We start from the raw sequence: 22460 nt of genomic DNA, 5'->3' as shown, positions 1-22460 counted from the left end.
AAGGGTTGATAGTACAGTGCAGGCTAAGATGAGGCCAAGCAGCGAAAGCTACGGCCAGCCACTGCGTGTTTTGTGTAGCGTTGATCAGTTGGTGAAGAGCCTGAGACTCAATTCTCTGATACACACAGAGAGGGACATGCTGATGCTTATGCTGTATAAGTTTTGTTTTGGATATCAACTACTGAACATAAAACAAATCAAAGATATCACATTCAATTCTCCCCCATTTTTAAATCACAACAGGCCAAAATAATTCCATCACAGATCCCAATGACACATTCAGGGAAACGGTAACATTAACAAGCTTTCCATTTTCCAAGCTTAATTTAGAACGCCATCATTATCACACCACTCTCCAATTCATCAAAGCTAATTATAATTCACCTCATACATTGAAATACATTTCATATAGTAAAACATGTTTGGAGAGATTCTGCCATTCAAGTTACAAATAAACTACTATATAAAAGTTCTCTTGTATATCTTCTTTTATTTTTTTTTAAATTTTTAAATAAACTATTTTAATTCATATGTGACAAGTCAGTTTCTTCTTTTATACATATAGAAGTCTCATTTCTTGTGCTTCCATTAGAAATGAACACATCACAAAAATAACTAAATGAGAATTAGTTTTTGATTAAAAAGAAAGGAAAGAGGCAAAAGAAAACAGCCATATAAGCTCCAATCTGCAACAGTGAAGCAAAAAACAATGAAGGGCACACGGTAGGTTCCATATTAATTAAGAAAGTAAGAATTTAGAGAATTGATGAAGATCTAGCTGAAATTGGAGAGTGTATGAACACATTATGGTCTTAATTTTCCCATCTGTTACATATATGTTCCTTTGAAGCGAACGCAAAGAAGAAAGAGTGACTGACAGAATGAACTACCATATACCTAAAGGAGTTTAAGAGAATTAATTATGAGAGTTGGCCTATTAAATTCTTCCAAAAGATATAAAGAAAAGATCTACCACTCTACCTCTTACTCCTCTTTATCCTCCCTTGTGCTTTCACATCTAGCTAGCTAGGGCAAAGCAGTATATTGCTGCGGCACATCGCCCCAAGCATTGACACCGCTACTCCAATTGCTTGCATTATCATTCCGTGGGCCACCACTACTGGTAGTAGTAGCAGTAGGAGTAGGAGTCACCGAGGCATAAGAATTCCCAAAGAACCACTCAGTGGAGGGTGTGTGTGTGTCCCCACTTGGACCATGTTCTTTTCTACAGTTCTCAACAGGGAAAATCCCTGCCTTTGAGACCTCCAGATTTTGAAACAAAATGGGTTGTGGTTTCTGTGTCTGGTTCTCAAGATGGTTAGCCGCTGATGACACCCCACCACTACCACTATGATCTTTCTGGTTGTTATCTCCACCAAACAGCATTGCCAATCGCTGCTGCTGTAGCTTCCAGTGCAAGTCCTGGTTTATAGAACTCAAAGACTCAATGGAAGAAGCGTGACCACTGTGAACATTCATAGCGCTCATACCTTGGATTGCACCATTGTAAGAGAAGGGGTAATTAAGAGCAGCGAAAGAACTTGGGGTGGTGCCAGGAGAAGGGTCAAGGTTGAAACAGGAAGAAGCACTAGAAGTGTCCCCAAAAGAGGAAAATTGGTTATAAGTTGCTGGAGGGTGATGATGAAGCCTAGGGAAGGGTAACCCCCCAAGGTGAAAGTCCATGGAAGGAGGAAGAGCATGAAGGAACTTGAGGCCACCAACAAGGTCTGAAGAGGAGGAACCAGAGTCCTTGGAGTCACATGAAAGCCTTGATGACCTCACCTTCTTGTTCTTCCTGCATCCACCGCCAATAGGGACGTTACGCAACGCCCCACCTTTTGTCCAGTATCTTCTACATGTCTTGCAGAAATGCCTTGGCTGTGTGAGGCTGTAGTTGTTGTAGTAGCAGAATTTGGTGTTGGGTGAGTCGCATCGTGGACACTTGAGGCCTTGCTCTTGGGGCCTTGTGGAGGACCCTTTTCTGCCACCTGAACTTTGAGTCTCTTGGTCTGTTGTTGCTGTTGTGGCTGGCTTTGAAGGTGGTATGTCATCGGGTGACATGGTAAAAGTGGGGAGAGAAAGAGGGAAGAAAAGTTGAGAGAAAGTAAAGGAGGTTTGGTTTTTGGGCTTGTGGGGTGGGAAAGCTAGTTAGGTTCAGTTTTCAGTTTCCTTTTGCAGAGGCAAACATACTCACCAATTGAATGATTTCATGCATAAGGAAGAGAAGTGGAAGGAGGGGAGGTTCTTGTGTGTTTGATGGGCACCTGTGATCCTCATCAAAGAGGGTGATTGGGAATTAGTAAAATGATGTATGAGGTTGGGTAACTGGTCTTTTTCAGATCTAATGGAATAAAGCAAGCTGTGTCTCTATACACATAATTGTATGGGAGAGAGAAAGAAGGGCACAGATGTCACTAATAAACAGTTGGTAAGGTAATATATATACTAGAGAAATGGGGAGGAAGATGATCCAAAACAGTTGTGTCAGTATGAGTGATCCACTATATACTACGACAAAACTATTAGACTGAGAACATGTCCTTTAATATGGTTATTAAATAATGATGGAAGACCTGTATTAGGGTTTGAGGAATGACAATAAGGGTAATCAAGTTTAATCATGTGATACTTCTAATTAATGTCCAAATATTAGCGCCAGTGTAATTACTTTGTATTGCGTAATAAGAAAACATAACTTTCCCTTCTCAGCTGGGACATGTTTAACAAACTTTTTCGTCATACTTGCAGGTCTTTTCTTTCTCTTTGAAGTTATATATACGTGGATTTTGACACTTGTGCTTGTCTACTATTGTAAAATTCCTAGCCACAAGCATTTTAAGTGGACCAAAATTATGTTGACTTTTACTCTAGAAAATTAAATGTTCTTGCAACTGATTGCGTAAGCAGCACGTATAAGTGTACCAAAGAAGCAGGTACATCAATACATTTCCATAGGAATCAACAAGAAGTTTGATTGAGGCATACAAATATTTCTCTTTACAATTAAGTGTAAGTCACCGATATTTCTTAAGCAGTTAAACCCTCTGATTATTGTCTTTCAACATAGCATTAGCCACCCGTAGACCCTGCAACCAAGTGTCACTTGCTTCTTTCATTACAGCAGTTAAGTGATAAAAATAATGTAGACAATACATAAAATGAGGCTACGCATGAATGAAGAATGAAAAGTAAGGCATATAATTAATATAATGGTACATGACCTACAGAATAACTTTTACATAATATAATATGTATACATACATATATACATATAAAAGCTACAATGGAAGCAGCTAGAGCAACAAATGATAGGGGCAATAGGAGTAGAGAGGATGGTACGTAGGAAGGGGAAGAGAGAGCTGAGTCAGTAAAGGAAACATAACAACAGCAGTACTCCAGCACTGGGTGCTCTGCACACTGCCAACAGCTTGTCTATTTCTTTCTTTGAAACGTCCCTTTTGAACCAAAGATTAACTGCACCTCTGTTACTTTTTCATGAAGAATCCCCAATAAAAGCTCACACGTGTAATATATATATATATATATATATATATATATTATATATATATTATATATATATTATATATACATATATTGTAGCTATGATCCTCTAACTCTTATCTAGCTTATCTAAGTAACATGATTAGCTTTAGTTAATTGCAGTGAAGTTGTGGTCTATTTTGGGCAGCATAGCAGTGCTCCATTATGAATTATATATGTGCATCGATCTGGCCCGCCTCTACCACAACCCTTTTGTGCCACTTAATTGAACAACAGATTGAGTAAAAGTGGTACAGCCCCTTGAAAAGTGTTGTTCAGTTACAAGTGGAAAGTTGATTAGTTTATTGAACTGATAGATTATGTTATTTTTCCTTTAAAGTTTTAAAGTAGAAAATCATAGAATGATCCAAGTACCAACAGAATAGACTACACACTAACACAGACACCTTAGTTTCTTTTGCTCCACAAGTATTGAAAAGGAAGGGAAAGAAAAAAGAAAGCAAGAGATAGAGATAGAGGAAGAGCTGATTTCAAGTCAATCCACTCTGCTTGACGTCTGTTTCTATATTTGAGCCTGACATATGGAAGGAAGTACGTATGTGAAAACCCTTATAACTGCAAAGATACCAATCTATAACAGGACTTTAACGGTCGTGATCAACCATTTCTCTGCTTGTCTTGTTGCAGCTTACTTCTTTCTGGGAACCAGGAGATCTAAAGCATAACGTGCAATAGAAAAAGAAGATTTACTTTGAGATTACTATGCACCACAACCCAGGACACGTCTCTCATTGACGGCTATTCCCAGAACCCAATTACCCTTTTGCAAATTAATAATAGATTCTTCTATATATGCACAGTCAAATTCAATAAAACTTCAAAGTATGTATATTATGTACCCATTTATTAACACTGACTTAGCCTTATTTCTAATAATAGCATGCATAGTTTTGAGTTTTGGGCAAATATAGAAACAACAATCTCTTGTCATTGCTGTTGTAACAAGCTAGGCTTGTGTGGAGTTTTACCACAGCTATAGCTTGGTAGCAACCAAACCACCGACCAATTCATGTGTTATATGGTTGTGAAGAAACGTGCAGCACCGTAGATTACTAGTTTGGTTCTACGCAGGCAGAAAAAACAAGCAAGAGGGAGAAAGGAACACGTGAGAGCAGTGGCTGGATTCCCGTGAGCAAAACCAAATCAATAACCATAACCATAACCATACATTACATGTATAGAATAGCATAGAAACAAGGTTTCAACCAAAACCTTATTCTTTCTTATAATCTACCTTATACTAACTAATTCTAATATTGTCTTCTCCTTCAACATTAATTCATAATTTTTGTTCATTTTAATGTATGTCCAAAAAAAAATAAAAGGACAATAATAAACAAGCCTATTTTTTATATTATTGTTGTTTATTTCTATTTCTCTGAGAAAAATAAATTACAATTATATATTATATACTCTTATTTCAAGGGTTTTTTACTTTGATTTTGGTTTAATTGGGATTTGGAGTTGTCTAAATTAGGGGAGAAAAATAAAATAACTATTAATTAGAGAATTATTCAATCAGATTAATTGTAATATTAATTTTAAATTTTATTATAACTTTTAATTCTTAATTTTCTAATTAACTTACGAGGTACATTATCCTCTAAAATACTTTTTACTTTAAAAATATGTGTATTATATTTGCATGTTTGTGGGATTTTTCACTCATGGAAGAAAAGGGGAAAATTAAATACTTTATTTTAAATTATTTAGGCTTGAAATTAGCATGTTTCCGTGGATTATATGTCTATTCTAAATTGAAATAAAATTCAATAAATAGTAGACATTTTCATTACTGATCTTTAAATTAAAGAATTTGTACTCACTATTTATCAAAATTAAACTCTAAAAAAAAAATAAGTCGTTCATCTTTTAAAAATATATTCTTGTAGTCTGCTTCAAGAATATAAATAAAAAATGTTTGGAAATTGTATAATGTTGACATAATGTGCATAGGGAAGTGGAGGTGTTTCGTGTGCAGGGTAAGATTTAATGTGTATGCCATTTGTGAGGTTTGTAATATAGACTTTTCTGGTAAAAAAAGTTACGATTGGTACCTAGCTAGATAGTTTAATTATTTTTTTTATAAGAGTTGAAATATTTTTGAAATATTTTATATTAATTTAATTTATTTATTTAAGTATAAAGGAATTATTTATAAAAAAATATAAAGGAATGATTTATAATGCAATGTACTAGAAAGGAGTGCATGAAAGAAAAAGTCTCCTATGAAAATATTTAAACCCAAATTAATTTTGATCAATCAAATTATTATTGTAAACTCAAGATACCAAACAATCCTGACACAGTTAATGAAGAAATACATAAAAAACCGAGCAAGATTTTAATGATAGACATTTATGTATTGACAGCATGATATTTTTTTTTGTATTTTACAAAATTGATTCATGATAAATGAAATGTGTTAATTTGATGAGTAGTAACTAGAAAAACAAAATTTATGTTTTGCATAATTTATTTTAGATGAGATAAAGATAAGATGAAAATTCACGTGGTTTGATTGGATAAGTTTGGGAGTGGCTCATCACTTATGTATCTATCTGCAATGAGAAAAAGACGGACCCTCCATAATTTCTTTCTCATTGGAGGAATTTCCAAAAGACACTGTCCTACACAGGACGACACATGAGTACTGTAGAGAAGGATATATGAAATATTGTTTTCCAATGGCATATTTAATTAGTGACATTATGTAATAAAAAAAAAACTCATTGGCGGTCATTGGAGCTACACTAAAAAAAAATCATCAAATAAAAATCAATTTTTAGAGATAAAAATAATTAATTATAATAGTAACTAAATTAAAGACATTTTAGAAACTAAAAAAATTTTGATTTCTAAACTAGTTTCTATTATTGTAAAATAGTTTATAAATTGGTATCTAATTAGCTACTAATATTTTAACTACCAATTATTTAGATTCTAAATTTATTAGCAAAAATCTTAGTTGCTAACCATTTAACAATAACATAAACTAATTTAAAAACTAAAAATTTATTTAGTTTCTAATTTAATCACTATAACAATTAATTACTTTTTATCTTTAAAATTAGTTTTTATTTCATGATTTTTTTTAGTGAATTGTAATTCTGTTGAGTAGTAAACCGGATGCTCAAAATCAATAAATTACCTATATATATTATTAAATATTTATTATGTATTTTACTTTCCACAAAAGTTTTAGAATTTGACTCTAGTCTTTAATATATAATTTTTTCAAAATTTGATATTATTCTATACATTTAATTTTTTTTTTTCATTTTAGTCATAAAACTAAAATTTCCATTTTACTATCCTTAGTATCATATTGTAATAATATTTTTTATAATGTCTGATATTTTCTTCATTAGCTTTGTAATCAGTCGGTCTCACCCAAAAATAATACAAATTCATTTAAATTGCTTTTAAGGATGCAAAAATCTCCAAAACATATTGTTTCAACACAATAATGTTGTCTATTTTCACCTCTTTAAATGCAGTAAAAATTGGAGAAGTACTTATTAGTAATTGTGTGAGTAATAACATGTTGTAATTTGTGCAATACAAAGGCCATGTGACAATTGTCCTATATGCTGTAACAAAAGAGGGATGTCTTGAATCAAAACCTCTAATGCATTCTTGGACACTCTTTATAATTCGTACCCTTGGAGACTTGCTAAAAAAACCTATATTTACTTGCTAAAAATACCTATTTACATTATACCACCTTTTTAAAGTCTTTTCAGATACGTTTTAACATAAACAATGCAAACATGCTTTGTTTATTTATAAAATTACACTTGTTTTTTATTAGCAGATGTATGAACCTCGTTGGTTATTTTAAACCAGATTCAATATTTCTTATATAACCAACCCAAACCATTCCATTGATACAAAACCATTTGAATAAATGTTAAATTTTTCTTTAGGAACTCCAAGGTATACTGCACTATGCGGAAAATGTTCTTGATAGTCGTGAGGCAAAACTATTTTTTATATTTAATGTTTTTACTCATAAAATTTAAGTTTAGAGAAAATTAAACTTTAGTTAAAAAAAAAAACATGGTCATGAAAATAATTTGAATCGAAGTTTTACACAAAGATGGAAAATTCTCTGCTTTTTATTTACGAGTGAGAAATGATGTGTATTAACATTTATTCTATTTAGATCTAGAATCCAAATAAATGCAGAAAGGAAAAGAAGAAGCAGTAGTAGTAAATAATAAAGAGGAGGTAGTACCAATACAATGCCATTGATTCGTTTCGTACTTTTATTTATTTATCATATCGATGGAAGTTAATGTTAACGACAAAATTCAGAAGCATAGTTTCCCTACGCCAAGTATTAAGGTTCGTCAAATGAACCATCGCTATCAGTTCTGATACGAAACACGGGGTTGACTGAATCTGAATGTCATAAAAGAAAACATTATTGTTATATAATAATAATAAACATAGAAAAAAGTAAAATAGCCAAGTTGTGTCCTTTTTCTCTTCAATGTATGGTTGTTGTAGACAGCTACGTATACAGCTCCTGGTAATGCAGCATCAGCAGTATCATCTACCTATCTATCTGCACTGCAAACTGACGATTCTGCATGCTGCTGCAAATGCCTAATACCAAGCCGTCTTTGATTCTTAGATCTTCACAATAATAAATGAAAAAAATTAAATAATTTCTCTGATGAGTGATGATCCAGCATGGTAGCTCTCAGTGCTACTATGTCCCTATTACTGAATAGTTTTTCCCATCCAAACTCTCTTACCTTCTTCACCTTTAATATGCTCATGCATGCCAAGCTTCTACCCTCTCTGCTCCCATTGTCTATCACCACTCTTCATTATTTATGATGCATTCATAGATACTCTTTTCTTTAGCCACACACTTCTTACATACATTTGGAATCGTGAACTTCTATATTCTTCTCTATAAACAATTCAATATTAAAACTTACTCTTCCTTCTTCTCTGATTTCTTTTTTAATGTTTAGGCTTGGTTTAAAGGTTTAAAGATTAAACTGTAGCTACTCATATCAGACTTGTTTGTTTTGTAGTTTAGATGTCTTATACCTAGTAATGTTTAGTGTAGTTGTTTAAATTTTAAAGTTGAACCTAGTAATTAATAATAAGGTTTGTGCAGGTTGATTATTATTATTACTATTATTATTACTTTGTATTTTATATGCTTATTACATAATATTTATGTTTTCATAAAAAGCATTTTACATAAAATTCTTTCAGTAATTTTTTTTATCGTTTCTTATGTTTTTAGCAGTATATGAATAGTAAAGAACAAATTATTATTACTAGTAATATTAGCAATAAACATAAATATACTTAACAAAATAAATTACAATAATAACTAAAAAACCTTATACTTTCACCAAAATGCACTTAGTTATTCTAAATATTTTTCTCACAGAAACCTTAACTTCAAGGCATCATAATAATTTAGTACAACTCAATATTTTTCTTATTTTTCTTTCAAATAATCCATAATGAGGATTAAAGACTAACATATCACTCATTCCAAAACCTTTTGGGTATGATAACCTCAACTACATGGTGTTAAGATAGTTTTATGCACAAAAATTATAATATTAATAATGCAAGAAACCTTATTTTAACTTCTCATAACTTATGTCTTTATCAGTATGATTTACAATATTAGTGTGAAACTAGATAATCTCTTTTATTTAATGAGTCCATATATATATACTTCATGTTATGACCATAGCTCGGTTATGATTCTATTCTAAGTATCGATGTTTTACTTGTTCATCCACACATCCCATATCTTAATCATTATACATCTTCTCAACAAACCAAATCACCTTAGGGAATTACCCTCACATGTTAACCAATCGAATGAATTCATAACTAACACAACCCATTCTTATCATTCAATTTCTAGTATTTAAAGAGAATACAGAAAATTTAAAACTTAGAAAAATGAAGTTTTATAATAATTGAAAAAATAAAATGTTTTCAATCCATTTATAATGTTATTTAGGAAACATTTATATTCTTCATTTAATTTAAATTTAGTTTACTGTTTTGGATCCAAGATAATTTTTAGAAAAATGTATTAATATTCATAATATATTTTAAGTTATATAATTTAAAATATATTGAATTATACAATCTAAAATACTTTTAAATTATATAATCTAGAATATGTTATACTTTACGTAATTTAAAACACAATACATTATATATTTTAGAATCGGTAGGATATTTTTATATTGTAATTCCTAATACATTTATTTTTTAATTTTAATTGCATAATTCACAATAGATTTTTAATTATACAATTAAAAAAAATTAAAATACAGATATTTTGGACTTTTCTCACATTTATAACGTGTAGGAAGAAAAGATAAAGGTGCTAAAAGGAGTACCTTGATTGGTTCTGATGTGGGCCAAGGACACCCTTTAAATGGACAAGAACATTTGGCTTATTCTCCCTACACCCAATCAAATTGGACCTGCACCCAATTGCATTTGTGAAAGTATCGAATTACCCTTACTAAAAATGAAATTAGGGTTTAGTGATTTCTGCACCTAATCACACACCCAAGTTTGTATCTGCCATTCTCGCACGAGCGTTCGCATCCTCGCACCTTGGTTGGCATTTCTTCGGCAGTGTAGTGTTGAATGGAAGAACCCCTTGAACAAAGACGAAGTCAGGAGCGCGAAGGTCGTCCATTGTTGCGTGAAGGTTTGAGGGCATCATCTGCATTAATGCACCCTACAAGCTTTTTCAAAATAAACATGACAAGGGTACAATTGGGTTTTAGAATGTTCGTCGAGTGCCAATCACAATTGATTGGGTGCAGGAAGAAATTGCCAGAACATTATTGAGAAGCCATTTAGGACTGTTTCTTCCTACACCTCCATATGTTCTTCTGCCACCTCCATACAATATATGGAAATATCTTTTTATCCTTCTTGTGTCACTCCCATATTCCGGATTACATAATTCAGAAGTTAATCTTTGATTCGGAAATAACTTATGGATTGTATAATTCAGAATATATTTTTTAAAAAATGGTATTCCGGATTATATAATCCAGAAGTATGAATTTGAGAGTGGCTTTCAAATTATGTAATTCAGATATGCATTTGAAAAAAGGTTTCCGGATTACATAATCTGAAAGTTAATCTCATATTAGAAAAGACTTCCAGATTATGTAATCCGAAAAATAATTATGCATATGAAAAAAGACTTTCAAATTATGTAATCCGAAATATTAGAGAAAAACATATTTGGAATACCAAAATTTATGGAAGTGAGATAATAACATATGGTGAAAGAAGAAGCAGTACCCATTTAGACATCAACCTGTCTCTTGCATCTAAAGCTCATAAAGTGTAGGAAAAAGAAAATTAAAGTTAAGAAAGTAAGATATCACTATTACCCATAGAAGTAGACAACGCAAACGCAAATACTTCCTGCACCCCATCAACAAGGCAAAGGCCATTACTTCCTACACCCCCATCAATTTCAACCTACACCCAATTTTTATATGAAATAAAAAAATATCATTAAATGGGGTTATGGATTAAAAATACTTTTTCAAAATCCCTTTTCTAAAACACGAATCTGGATTTGGATTCCCAAAATAATTTTTTAAATTCTGAATATTTTTTCTTAAATACTTTTCAGATTTTTTATTTTGGAATTCTTTTTTCTAGAACATATTTTTTCTACATTTCAGAATTGTTTTTAGATAATGTAATTTTGATTTTTGAATTTTATATCAAAACTTACACAATAATCTACTTTGTTTTATCATAATATATTTTTGAATTTCAAATTTTTAATTCTGGAATGAAAAACAATTTTGAAAATTTAAAAAGAAATCAGTTCAGGTCAGAGTTGGTAAGTTGCAGGAAGAATTTGACAAAAGATAAATGTTAGGTTGAAGTGCAAATTAGTTTGGTAAATTGTCTCAGACGATGAGTAGACGGAGAAATTTTTAGGGTCAGTTTCTATTAGGTTTGAGAAATGGGATGATTTGAGGAGTGAATTTGAAGTGATTTGAGTAGAAAATGTGAGGAAAGTTAGGTTGTTTGGATTAAGGTATATTGAAAATGAATTTGTGGAAAAAGTTTATTAAAGTTGGTGAATGATATGATGTAAACGAGGAAATTTTAAATTTTTTAAAATATTATAATGTAAATTTATCTTAATCTTTAAAAATGAAAAATAATTTTTAGTAATTAAAATTTTGTATTTTTATTTTTATTAATTATAAATAATTTTATTATTATTAATTATTAGTATTTATTTTTATTAATAATATTATTAAATATTTTTATTGCTTAAATTTATTTAATATTTTTATTTTTATCATAGATATATATAAAAAATATTTTTATAAATAAAACATAAAAAATTAATGTTAACATTATTATATAAAAAAATTATTTTAAATATTATTAGATTTATATTATATTTATTTTTATTATTATTGTTTGTAATTTTTTTTATTTTAAATTTTATTTCAATTACTATTACTATTTATAATTTTATTACTTTTTTTATATATTATTAATATTTTAAATTTTACGTATATTATTATTATTTTATAATTTTTATATTTATATTATTAATTTATTTTCTTTTATTATTATTTATAAATACTTAAATATATTAATTTATTATTATTATTATATTATATTACCTAACTTTTTTCGGAATTCACTCCTTTTTTTTTTCGCATTGTTGCATCCATTTTCTTCTTCTCTTACAAATCAGCGTCTTTCTTTTTTCACAATTGAATTAAAACAAACGTAACTTTTTTTTACAAATAATTACCTTTTTAGTATTCACACAGATTCAAACAGAGCTTAACGTGAGAGATCAACAATTATGCTTTGAATTAGGAAGTGAAAATAATAAGGGAATTTGAGAAGATTTGAATAGAAAATATAAAGTAATTTAAGGGTTTTGGATTAAGATAAATAGAGTGGAAAGTGTATGAAAAATTTAAAAAAGTTTATGAGTTATGTGATGTGTGATTAAAATTGTATTTTTTTAATTGATAAAAATGTAATTTTACACATTTGTCCTTATATTTAAAAATTGATAAAAAATTAATTTGATTGATTATTTGTGACTGTATGACATGACTGTTATGATACATAGAATAATAGGTGAAGGGTAATATTTTAAAAACTAAACCTTTCTCACCAAATCTTCACAATATAGTAGAGAGTTCTTTTCTACTTTCTTTGTCTTTCCCCTCTCTCTAATAATCACAAACACCTAGATGCAAACAAGAAATTTTCTTACTTTTTAATCTGGATAAAGAGTAATCACTCGGATCAAAAGAGTAGAAAAACACTAACAACTATAAAAATTTAATTATAAAAAAATTCAAGTGATTTTTTTTTTAATAGATGTGACTTAAAAAGTAATTTAAACGAGGAAAAACTAAAATATTATAATTATATATATTAAACAAGGAAAAACTATTTACACATAAATAATGAGATCACTATCATCATCATAATATATATGAAAGTATATTTTTTTTAAGTAGATTTTCTTTTTCTCATATGCCACACACGTTTTCCTTGACTAATTTTGACGGAAGTCGCGTTTGAATATACTCACTTCAACAAAACACTAAAATCATACTTTAACATGATAACTTCAGCACTATTGAATTTTGTATATTGTTGACCATGTTGAGGATTTTGGGGTTGAGAAAGCTCACAACACTTTACGCTATTTGTTTTTCATAGTTGAAATTTTTTAGTGTAAAGAAAAAGAGTTTTTTTAAAAATAAGAAAGTGCCCACTTATATAAATATACAATTATTTTATTATATGAAAATATATTATAGTAAATTGTAATGAAATTCAAAGGTGGTGGTTTAAATGATTTGGTGCTAAAAGTGTTGGTAGATGATTGGAACTACAACTTTCAATTGAATAGGTGAATTGTTTAAAGAATAAAGTTGTGATGGCTTAAATTAGTGGAGTAAATTGTAGCTGTGATACCTTAGTTGAGTGAAGTTCATCATAGCAAGTATGATTTCAGTTCAACAAAGCAAAAAATAACATGAAAGTTGTCTTTGAGAAACTCAACTTTCATTGTAAAAATAAAATAATAAAAGTTGTATTTGTTTTACATGATTTTACTTTTCTTAGGGTCCCTTTGTTTTTAGCGGATAGAAAGGTGAAGTTATACTGTTAAAAAATGTGAAAATCAAAACAATATAATATATTAAAATACAGAAATCGAAAAAGATTTTACTTCTAAACTTTCTTCGTACTATACTTATTTAATTAATTAATTGTAAATTATGTTTTTATTCTTTTTTATTTTAAACACAAATTATTTTTATTTAAGTAGAATTTTAATTTAAATATAAAAAAAAATAATTAAAATTATAAAAAATAATTATTATAAAATAACATAATTAATTATATTATATATATAATAAATTATAAATATAAATAATAATAAATATATTTTTAAGAATAAAGAAATAAATTTATATAATAATTATTAATTACAAAAAAATAAAGATAAAAATATAATTTTATTTAATATAAAAATGAGTTTTTATTAAATATTTATAATTATAAATATTTAAATAATATTTTAATTAAAAATAACTATAAATTATAAATAAATAAATAAAATTAATTTTTTAACAATTTTTAAATGTAAGAGCAAATATGTAAACTTACATTTTTATCCATTAGAAGAAATACAATTTCAATCACACCCATCACATAAACTTTCATAAACTTTTCTCACACTTTCCACTCTATTTACCTTAATTCAAACATTCTAACTTTCTTTACACTTTCTCTTCAAATCATCTCAAATTCACTTTCTCATTTTCTCTCTTTAATCCAAACAAAGCAAAGCATTAGTGTAACTTTCTTGCACCCAAGTTTATAAAATTTTAAAAAAATTAATTTAATCAAAATTATGACTATTTACTCAACTTTAGAATAGATAATTTAGAATACACGACTTTTTCATATATAAACTGAAGTGGTGTTTAGTGTTCTATAAATTCGATTTTTATTTTAAATTTGTGCTTCCCAAACACAACTTACTCATTTTAAAAAAAAACTTCAAATCATTCTGTTAACTTTGAAATAAAATCAAAACAGAATAATAAAAAAATAGGAAAGTCGAATCTCCCCAAACTTCAGTTCCATTCTTTGGTATTTTTTTTAACACATTTTCCGCCCAAACTTCTGAATCATTCTTTTATATTTTTTCTTAATTTTATTTTAAAGTTTATGGGTTTAAAATTAATTATTAGCTAAAAGAATGTGTATTATATTTTGAAATTATAATATATTTAATAATAAAATTATTATTTTTCATTTTATTTAGATGATATTTTTAAATTTTTAAATTTTTGAATAATGTTTCATATTTTTTAATTTCTATATTAATTACTATTAGAGTTAAGTTTTTTGTTAAAAAAATTACAAAAATAAGTATAGTTCAGCATAGAAATAATTATATTAATTAGTTTATTTGTTAAATTTATTAATTTCAAACTTTATTGTGTTAAATTATACATTAATTTATTGATTTAAAATAATTTAAAGATGAAACAGATCAATTAATTTTAGTGCGGAGAATAACTAATGTTATATTAATTTATATTAATTATCTTCTCAAAAAGTTATATAGTAGAGACACAAACATATTCTAAAATTTAAGAAATAAATCTATATATTATATAATTATGAATTATATAAATTAATAATAAAAATTTATGTGTATAAATATGTTTCAGTTTTTTTTTTTCTTTATTTTTATTATCATAATAAAATTTATACAATAAATTTAAGTTTTTAAAAAATTAATATATATTTTAAATTATATTAAAATATTTTTTGCGTTAAACACTTTATCCATACTAGCGGGCACACAGGCGCTCTCGTGTCTATGTATTCGCATTTTTTATATGTTCATTTATATTGTATTTATATTTAATATTAAAATTAAAATAAGAAAAATGTTATTTTTCACACATTTATATTAACAATATAAATTTATAATACATTATGAATAAAAAAATGACATTATCATCATCATTATGTAAAATCATTATACCTTGATGTCAATTGGCTTAACCAAGGCGAATGATTGATCATCCTTATAATTGTTCTCGTCTTTACATATTTTGTTCCCTATGAAAGAATGTCAATTATGAATAAATTGTAAAATACACACACAAATATATGCAATATACATATATTGATAATTACCTGTTTGTGTAGATAAATGTGTGAATGCCCTGTTTTGTTATCTTCATTCAACTGGAAGGGCTTCTTATATATTATGTTACCTTTTGATATATATATATATATATATATATATATATATATATAAGAAATAGTGTAAGTAGAATAATAACCTATACTTATCTTTATGTGTCACACATAAATAAAACGAACAATACCTGATTTTGTGATAACAAAATATCTTTATAAACAACATTTTTTGTAAAATTTCCATCTTCTCCCTCAAGGTGTCCTTCTTTAATAAGAATTTTTGTTGAAGCTTGAGAAACACCTCTTGATAGTGCAACATATAATTGACCATGACTAAAAACGTGTCGTGGAAGGTAAATTCCAACATTAGGTATAGTTTGCCCCTGTGATTTATTTATAGTAATGGCAAAACTTAATTTCACAGGAAATTGTTTCCTAATAAGCACAAATGGGAGACCTGCACTTTTTGTTGTTTTATGTTTAATTCTTGGTAAGAAAGATCTTTTTCCAGCATGTTGACCTGTCAAGATTTCAACATCCAACATGTTCATGTAGAACCCACGACACAATAATCTCGTCCCATTACATAACCCAGATTTAGGGTCTATGTTTCGCAACAACATTAATGGTGCACCTTTTTTAAGCTTTAAAATATGAGGTGGCAAGCCACCTGGAGCAATGGAGTGCAAGTACTCTTGTTGGTATAGACTATGTGTGTCTCCTTCAACTTCATCAAATGACAATAGATTATGTTGTTCTCTTGGAAAATGATCGATAATCATGTTATTAAGTATTTCAACATCTTCATTTTTTGGAGTCAATATGGCTCTCTGAACCATATAAGATGCATCCCATGTATGAAATTGCAATTGGGGAAATGTTTCTTGTATAAGTTTTTGTATTGAACTTTCTCCTTCCCATGGTATTGCTAGTTCATGGGGTATTTTCACCATATCATCAAGAATTGTAGGTTCAATCCCATCTCCAATGCGCATAAGGTATTCTACAAAATTGTGATCTTGCAATGATTGCATGTTTTGTTGTAAATGCAATACCTTTGTGTTACTCCATAAAGGAGACTTAACAATACATGCAGAAATCATTTGTGCCTTTGTACCCTTTTGAACAATTGGTAGTACCTGGCGAAAATCTCCTCCTAATATCATCACTTTCCCCCCAAATGGAGCATCACAATCTAGAATGTCCTTTAATGATCTATCTAATGCCTCTAAAGCATATCTATTAGTCATTGGTGCTTCATCCCAAATAATTGTGGTTGTTTCTCTTAGTAGCTTTGCAAGATCAGATTGTTTGCTTATTGAACAAAAGGAACCAACTTCTACATTAATAGGTATCTTAAATCGAGAATGTGCAGTTCGACCACCAGGTAATAATGTTGCAGCTATACCAGAGGAGGCTGTAGCTAAAATAATTTTTCCTTTACTTTTATAATATGCAATTAATGTACGGTAAATGAATGTTTTACCGGTTCCTCCTGGTCCATCCACAAAAAATACTTGACTTTGCTTACGATGAATTACATCTAAAATGGTATTGAAAGCGATCAACTGATCAGTATTCAATCTCTGTACATTGTCAACATCTTCATTAGGTATTTGTATTGATAACTCTTCTTGTATAATTCTTGGTACTGAAGTATTTTCAAATGCATCCAATGTTAATGTTGGTAAATCAAAATCATTGATTGTTTTACCATGTTGAATAAGAAGTTCATTCAAATCCCTTAATAGCATATTAAGGTTGATGCCCATAGAAGTGCTTCTTAAAGTATAATCCTCTGCCATAAAGATATAAAACTCATTCCAGAGACTTCGAACATCAGTTGGTTCACAAAAAATTAATATGGTCACAAACAACCTCCTTAAAGCATAAGGCATTTGTAAACTTGATGCTTCGACTAAGCATTCACGAATGCTATTATCGCTTTCTAAAAATCCCCATTTTTCAGCTACTTTTTTAAATGTGGGGCAATATGTTTGATTCGGTGATAATAGGTATTCCCAACTGGTTGGCCCTCTTATATGGGATAACAAAATACGCAAGAAGAATTTTTCTCCTTCTGAAGGAGATACAGTATAAATTCGACCAATAACTTTTTTCCTTGACCTTCTTGGGTACCATTCCTTTTGTCTGTTATGCCAACAATAATGTTGTGGAATTTCTCTATACAAATAACTTCTAGAATGTGGATCTCGACAATTTAGTGCAAAGAATTGCATGAGCATGGTTTTGGAGACATTGTCATCATTTAATACATCACTTATGTTCTGATGCTTATAGAAGCGCACCTGATGACGATTTGGTAAATGAATTTGTAATCTTTCTACACTTGGATTCATTCTATAAAGTGTAAATCTAAATATTTTCCATAAAGCCTCCGGAGTGCAAATCCATCTAGCATCAACATATTGTTGGACTTCATCTACAATTGATCCTCTACGAACCTCCATTGCTACTCGATCTGGACCTTTGTACACATACTTGTATAAATATTTAATACTTTTAATGCTACTGCACACCTCAACATTTATATGACAATCATATTTTAGCAACAACCAAGGGTTATAAGGAACCACCCATCTATTGTCAACAGTCACATTTCTATTTATAGATATCGGTGCATTGAAACGTCTTTTGTATTGTGGATATGAATCAGTACCTTGACGTGTTTCTTCCAAGAACTCTTTAGGATATTTTTTCTTGCATTGATTGTGCTTCATACATGGTGATCTCGGATTAAGAGTTCCGCGAGGCCCATGTATCATGTGTTTTAGTACAGCTTCGTGCAACTGTGGTTCTTCTTCACTTTTTGGTATCTCTGCTCTAACAATGCTATCATAATCTTTTGGATCACGTAATTTATCATTATCGTGTAAGATAAGTAACATATGCACATGGGGTAGTCCACGTTTTTGGAATTCAATCACATACATGTAACTTTTAACTTTTCCAAGAACTCCTTTATCGATCACATCTTCCTTCAATTGTTCAAATTTTGCACGAAATATTCTTGTGAGCAAGTCTGGACGATCTTGTGGAGTTTGAAAATTTTTAAGTTCTGATGAAATTTCACTCCAAGAAGGATTGCATGTCATTGTAAGGAAAATATCAGGTTTACCATCATGAGCAACAATTGCCATGCCATCTTCATATCGTTGGGTCAAGTCTCGACGACTACCAATAAATGATGATGGTAATATTGTCCTTTGTCCAACATTTCCTTGAATAAAAAAACACTATGAATTTTGATATATTTATATGTAATAGATGTAGTATGTTACAAATAATATGTACCTGTGAGAGTTTGTCCTTCGTGCAAAGCATCTTGCAAACCTTGATACACTTCAGCACGAATATTACTTTGATGATTTCGAATCCATCGTAACCTTCCTGCTTCAATCTTGACATAGTTGTCTACAACATATTGTTGTAAAAGTCGTCCCGCTTGTAATATTGTAGATTGATCATTGGGTCGAATCTACATTGAAGTAATCATGTATGTGTATTAATTTTATGACACAACATTGATAAGTAAATTGTTGGTAATGATATATATAATTGTGTTGGAAGTTACCTGAACCATGTAGCTATAATATTCTCGGCATGAGATACTTTGGCCATTAAGATTTTTTGTGTTGAAATCCCAACCATATGTTCCAAAAGGAAATAATAGTGGATATTGTAAAGGGTCATAATATCCCACAGTTTCTTGAATGTTTATTAAGTTCCCATCATGACTTACAACTTTAATGTCTTGTCCACGTGCCATTGATTCTGTGTCCCCAGTAACAATAATTGCTGCCACTTGAGATGCAGTTGGAAGATTATATTGTGGTTGATTGGCAGGACACTCTTTAATGAGTAAAGTACATTCATGAATATTTTGTTATTGAGCAAGTTGTCTAAATACATGCACAAATGGATTGCACTGATGTAGTATTTGTTGCAACTTATTAACAATGGTTTGATGAAGATGAGGAGTTTCCAACATCCTATTTTGTAATTCATGTGCAGTGTCATAAATGTACAATTGCAAAAAACGTGGCCTAGAACCCTCATTTGGAAAAAACCCTCCAATCCTGTGATACATTGCACCTTGAGCACGAAAACTATATATACCACGACCAGTTGCAACTATATTTTCATCCATGTGAACACCAAGTGAAGTGAATGAAAGCACATGATTGTAACTTCTAATATGTTGTCTAAAATGTCTACTTTCAGAAGAACAACCGGAAAATATTTGAATCAACTCATCCGGAGCAGTAACATGTGGAAGTATGACTTTTCCACCCGAACAACACATATCACGTGATTCATGGTAAAATAATCGTGCATGACAATGTGCACATGTAGTCGGAGTAGACAATTGAAACATTACCATCGCCATAGTATTTCTAAAATTTCAAGCTGAGTTATGCGTCCGTCGAAATCTATATTGCATTCCTACATGTATAATAATTTGTCAATAAAGTTAAGTATTTCATTGAACGTCCATCATGTAAATATTGGGATAAAAGTATACTAACCATGTTCAATGTGAATGACATTTGTATTACTTGGTCCTGCTTCATTATCATTTGATCCTTGAAAGTTATGTGGTGTAAAAGTATAAGCTGTCAAGTTAAATAAATGAATGTGCACATGTAGTCAGAGTAGACAATTGAAACATTATCATCACAATAGTATTTCTAAATTTTCGAGCACAGTTATGCGTTCATCGAAATCTATGTTGCATTTTTACATGTATGATAATTTATCAAAAAGTAAAGTATTTCATTGAACTTTTATCACATATATATTGCGATAAAAGTATACTAACCATGTTCAATGTCAATGACATTTGTGTTACTTGGTCCCGCTTCATTATCATTTGATCCTTGAAAGTTATGTAGGGTAAAAGTATAACATGTCAAGCTAAATAAATGAATAAAATTATATAGAAAAAATTAAAGCAATAATATGTGTTACCTGCATTATTTAATGACTGAGCCAAATGTCGAATAGATGACAATGTCCTTCCTGAAACCAGAAATTGTAATGTGGATAATATTGTTTCTTCTTTCTCTATAAGTTTTTCTTCGTATAGATATTCAATTTGTCCTTTAAAAGATTTTTTTGGAAATTGACATCTTATGCATAAAAGTGTATTAACCAGGTTCCGTAACATATGTGTTACTTGGTGTTGCTTCGTTATCGTTAGATCCTTCAAATATCAAGTTAAATGAATGAGTGAATAAAACTACATACATAATCAAGTTATATAATATTTTTGTTACCTGCGTTATTTATTGATCGAGCCAAATGTCGAATAGATGTCAATCTCCTTCCTGAAACAATATTTGACATATGAATAATATTGTTTCTCGTTTCTCTATATTAGTTTTTCTTTCGTATAGGCATTTTGTTTTTTAAAATATTTTTTGAACATTGACATCTTATGCATAAAAGTGTACTAACCAGGTTGAGTAACATGTGTGTTACTTGGTGCTGCTTCGTTATCGTTAGATCCTTCAAATATGAAGTTAAATGAATGAATGAATAAAATTATATATTAAGAAAATTATTTCAAAATAATATATGTTTTGTTATGTAATATTTTTGTTACCTGCATTATTTATTGATCGAGCCAAATGTCGAATAGAGGTCAATCTCCTTCCTGAAACAATATTTGTCATATGAATAGTATTGTTTCTCCTTTCTCTATATTAGTTTTTCTTCGTATAAACATTTGTTTATTAAAATACTTTTTGAACATTGACATCTTATGCAAAAAAGTGTACTAACCAGGTTGAGTAACATGTGTGTTACTTGGTGCTGCTTCGTTATCGTTAGATCCTTCAAATATCAAGTTAAATGAATCAATGAATAAAATTATATATAAAAAAATTATTACAAAATAATATTTGCTTTGTTAGGTAATATTTTTGTTACTTGCATTATTTATTGATCGAGCCAAATGTCGAATAAATGTCAATCTCCTTCCTAAAACAATATTGGGATATGAATAATATTGTTTGTCATTTCTCTATAAGTTTTTCTTTGTATAGATATTCCATTTGTCTTTTAAAATATATTTTTAAAAAATTGACATCTTATGCATAAAAATGTTCTAACCAGGTTCAATAACATGTGTGTTACTTGGTGTTGCCTCGTTATTGTTTGATCCTTCAAATGTCAAGTTAATTGAAGGAATAAATAAAACTATATAAATAAAATTTAAAAATAATAATTTTGAAAAGTTAAATGTTTATATAACATCTTTGTTACCTGCATTATTGATTGATCGAGCCAAATGTCGAATTGATTTCAATCTCCTTTCTCTATAACTTCTGCTTTGTGTAGATAGTTCATTTGTCCTTTGTTCCATGGTCATTCTTCGTCTTATGTTTGCAATATTTAGCTTCAAGTTTGGTTTTGTCGTTCTACTCTTCATCTTTTGTATTTATATTTTCGATTTTGTAGTGTAATGTATTAAAATGTAGAAAACTAATAAACATTAGAAAAATTATTTAAAAAATTCTAAAATATAAATCAAAACTAAAAGCAAAACAAATTATAAAAACATTGTTGCAAATCAAGAATCAGTAATGCAATGCAAACATACTTAC

The 22460-nt window shown here is 29.4% G+C and overlaps 2 protein-coding genes across 2 annotated transcripts; both read right to left on the bottom strand.

Annotated features, from left to right (window-relative positions):
- Positions 1 to 710: 710 nt before the first annotated feature.
- LOC137811295 (dof zinc finger protein DOF5.7) lies at positions 711 to 2493 on the bottom strand. The gene has a single exon (XM_068612983.1). It carries the CDS (start codon positions 2059 to 2061, stop codon positions 1027 to 1029), a length of 1035 nt encoding a protein of 344 aa, XP_068469084.1. The 5' UTR covers positions 2062 to 2493; the 3' UTR covers positions 711 to 1026.
- An 8463-nt stretch (positions 2494 to 10956) lies between these two features.
- LOC137809334 (uncharacterized) lies at positions 10957 to 22219 on the bottom strand. Its single transcript, XM_068610463.1, has 13 exons — positions 22120 to 22219; positions 21637 to 21687; positions 21458 to 21508; positions 21310 to 21360; positions 21129 to 21179; positions 21005 to 21055; positions 20821 to 20871; positions 20672 to 20728; positions 20379 to 20465; positions 19424 to 19701; positions 19144 to 19327; positions 16017 to 19069; positions 10957 to 11073 (listed from the first exon to the last, which is right to left on the bottom strand). The coding sequence occupies exons 1-13, from the start codon at positions 22217 to 22219 to the stop codon at positions 10957 to 10959; spliced, it is 4182 nt and encodes a 1393-aa protein (XP_068466564.1).
- Between the last annotated feature and the right edge of the window lie 241 nt (positions 22220 to 22460).

The sequence above is a fragment of the Phaseolus vulgaris genome, chromosome 2 (assembly GCF_000499845.2).
Source record: "Phaseolus vulgaris cultivar G19833 chromosome 2, P. vulgaris v2.0, whole genome shotgun sequence".
In the NCBI taxonomy this organism is placed as follows: Eukaryota; Viridiplantae; Streptophyta; class Magnoliopsida; order Fabales; family Fabaceae; genus Phaseolus; species Phaseolus vulgaris.
Note: the sequence above shows the minus strand (reverse complement) of the source record. Positions and strands in the feature narration are given on the sequence as shown.

What these genes read in the sequence shown, in the direction of transcription:
- LOC137811295 (XM_068612983.1), bottom strand. Translation starts at nt 2,061, where the DNA reads ATGTCACCCGATGACATACCACCTTCAAAGCCAGCCACAACAGCAACA.
- LOC137809334 (XM_068610463.1), bottom strand. Translation starts at nt 22,219, where the DNA reads ATGGAACAAAGGACAAATGAACTATCTACACAAAGCAGAAGTTATAGA. An exon ending in TCGATCAATAAATAACGCAG is followed by an intron (nt 21,056 to 21,128) that starts GTAACAAAAATA and finishes TGATATTTGAAG; the next exon opens with GATCTAACGATAACGAAGCA. An exon ending in TGTCATTCACATTGAACATG is followed by an intron (nt 19,702 to 20,378) that starts GTTAGTATACTT and finishes TACTCATTAAAG; the next exon opens with AGTGTCCTGCCAATCAACCA.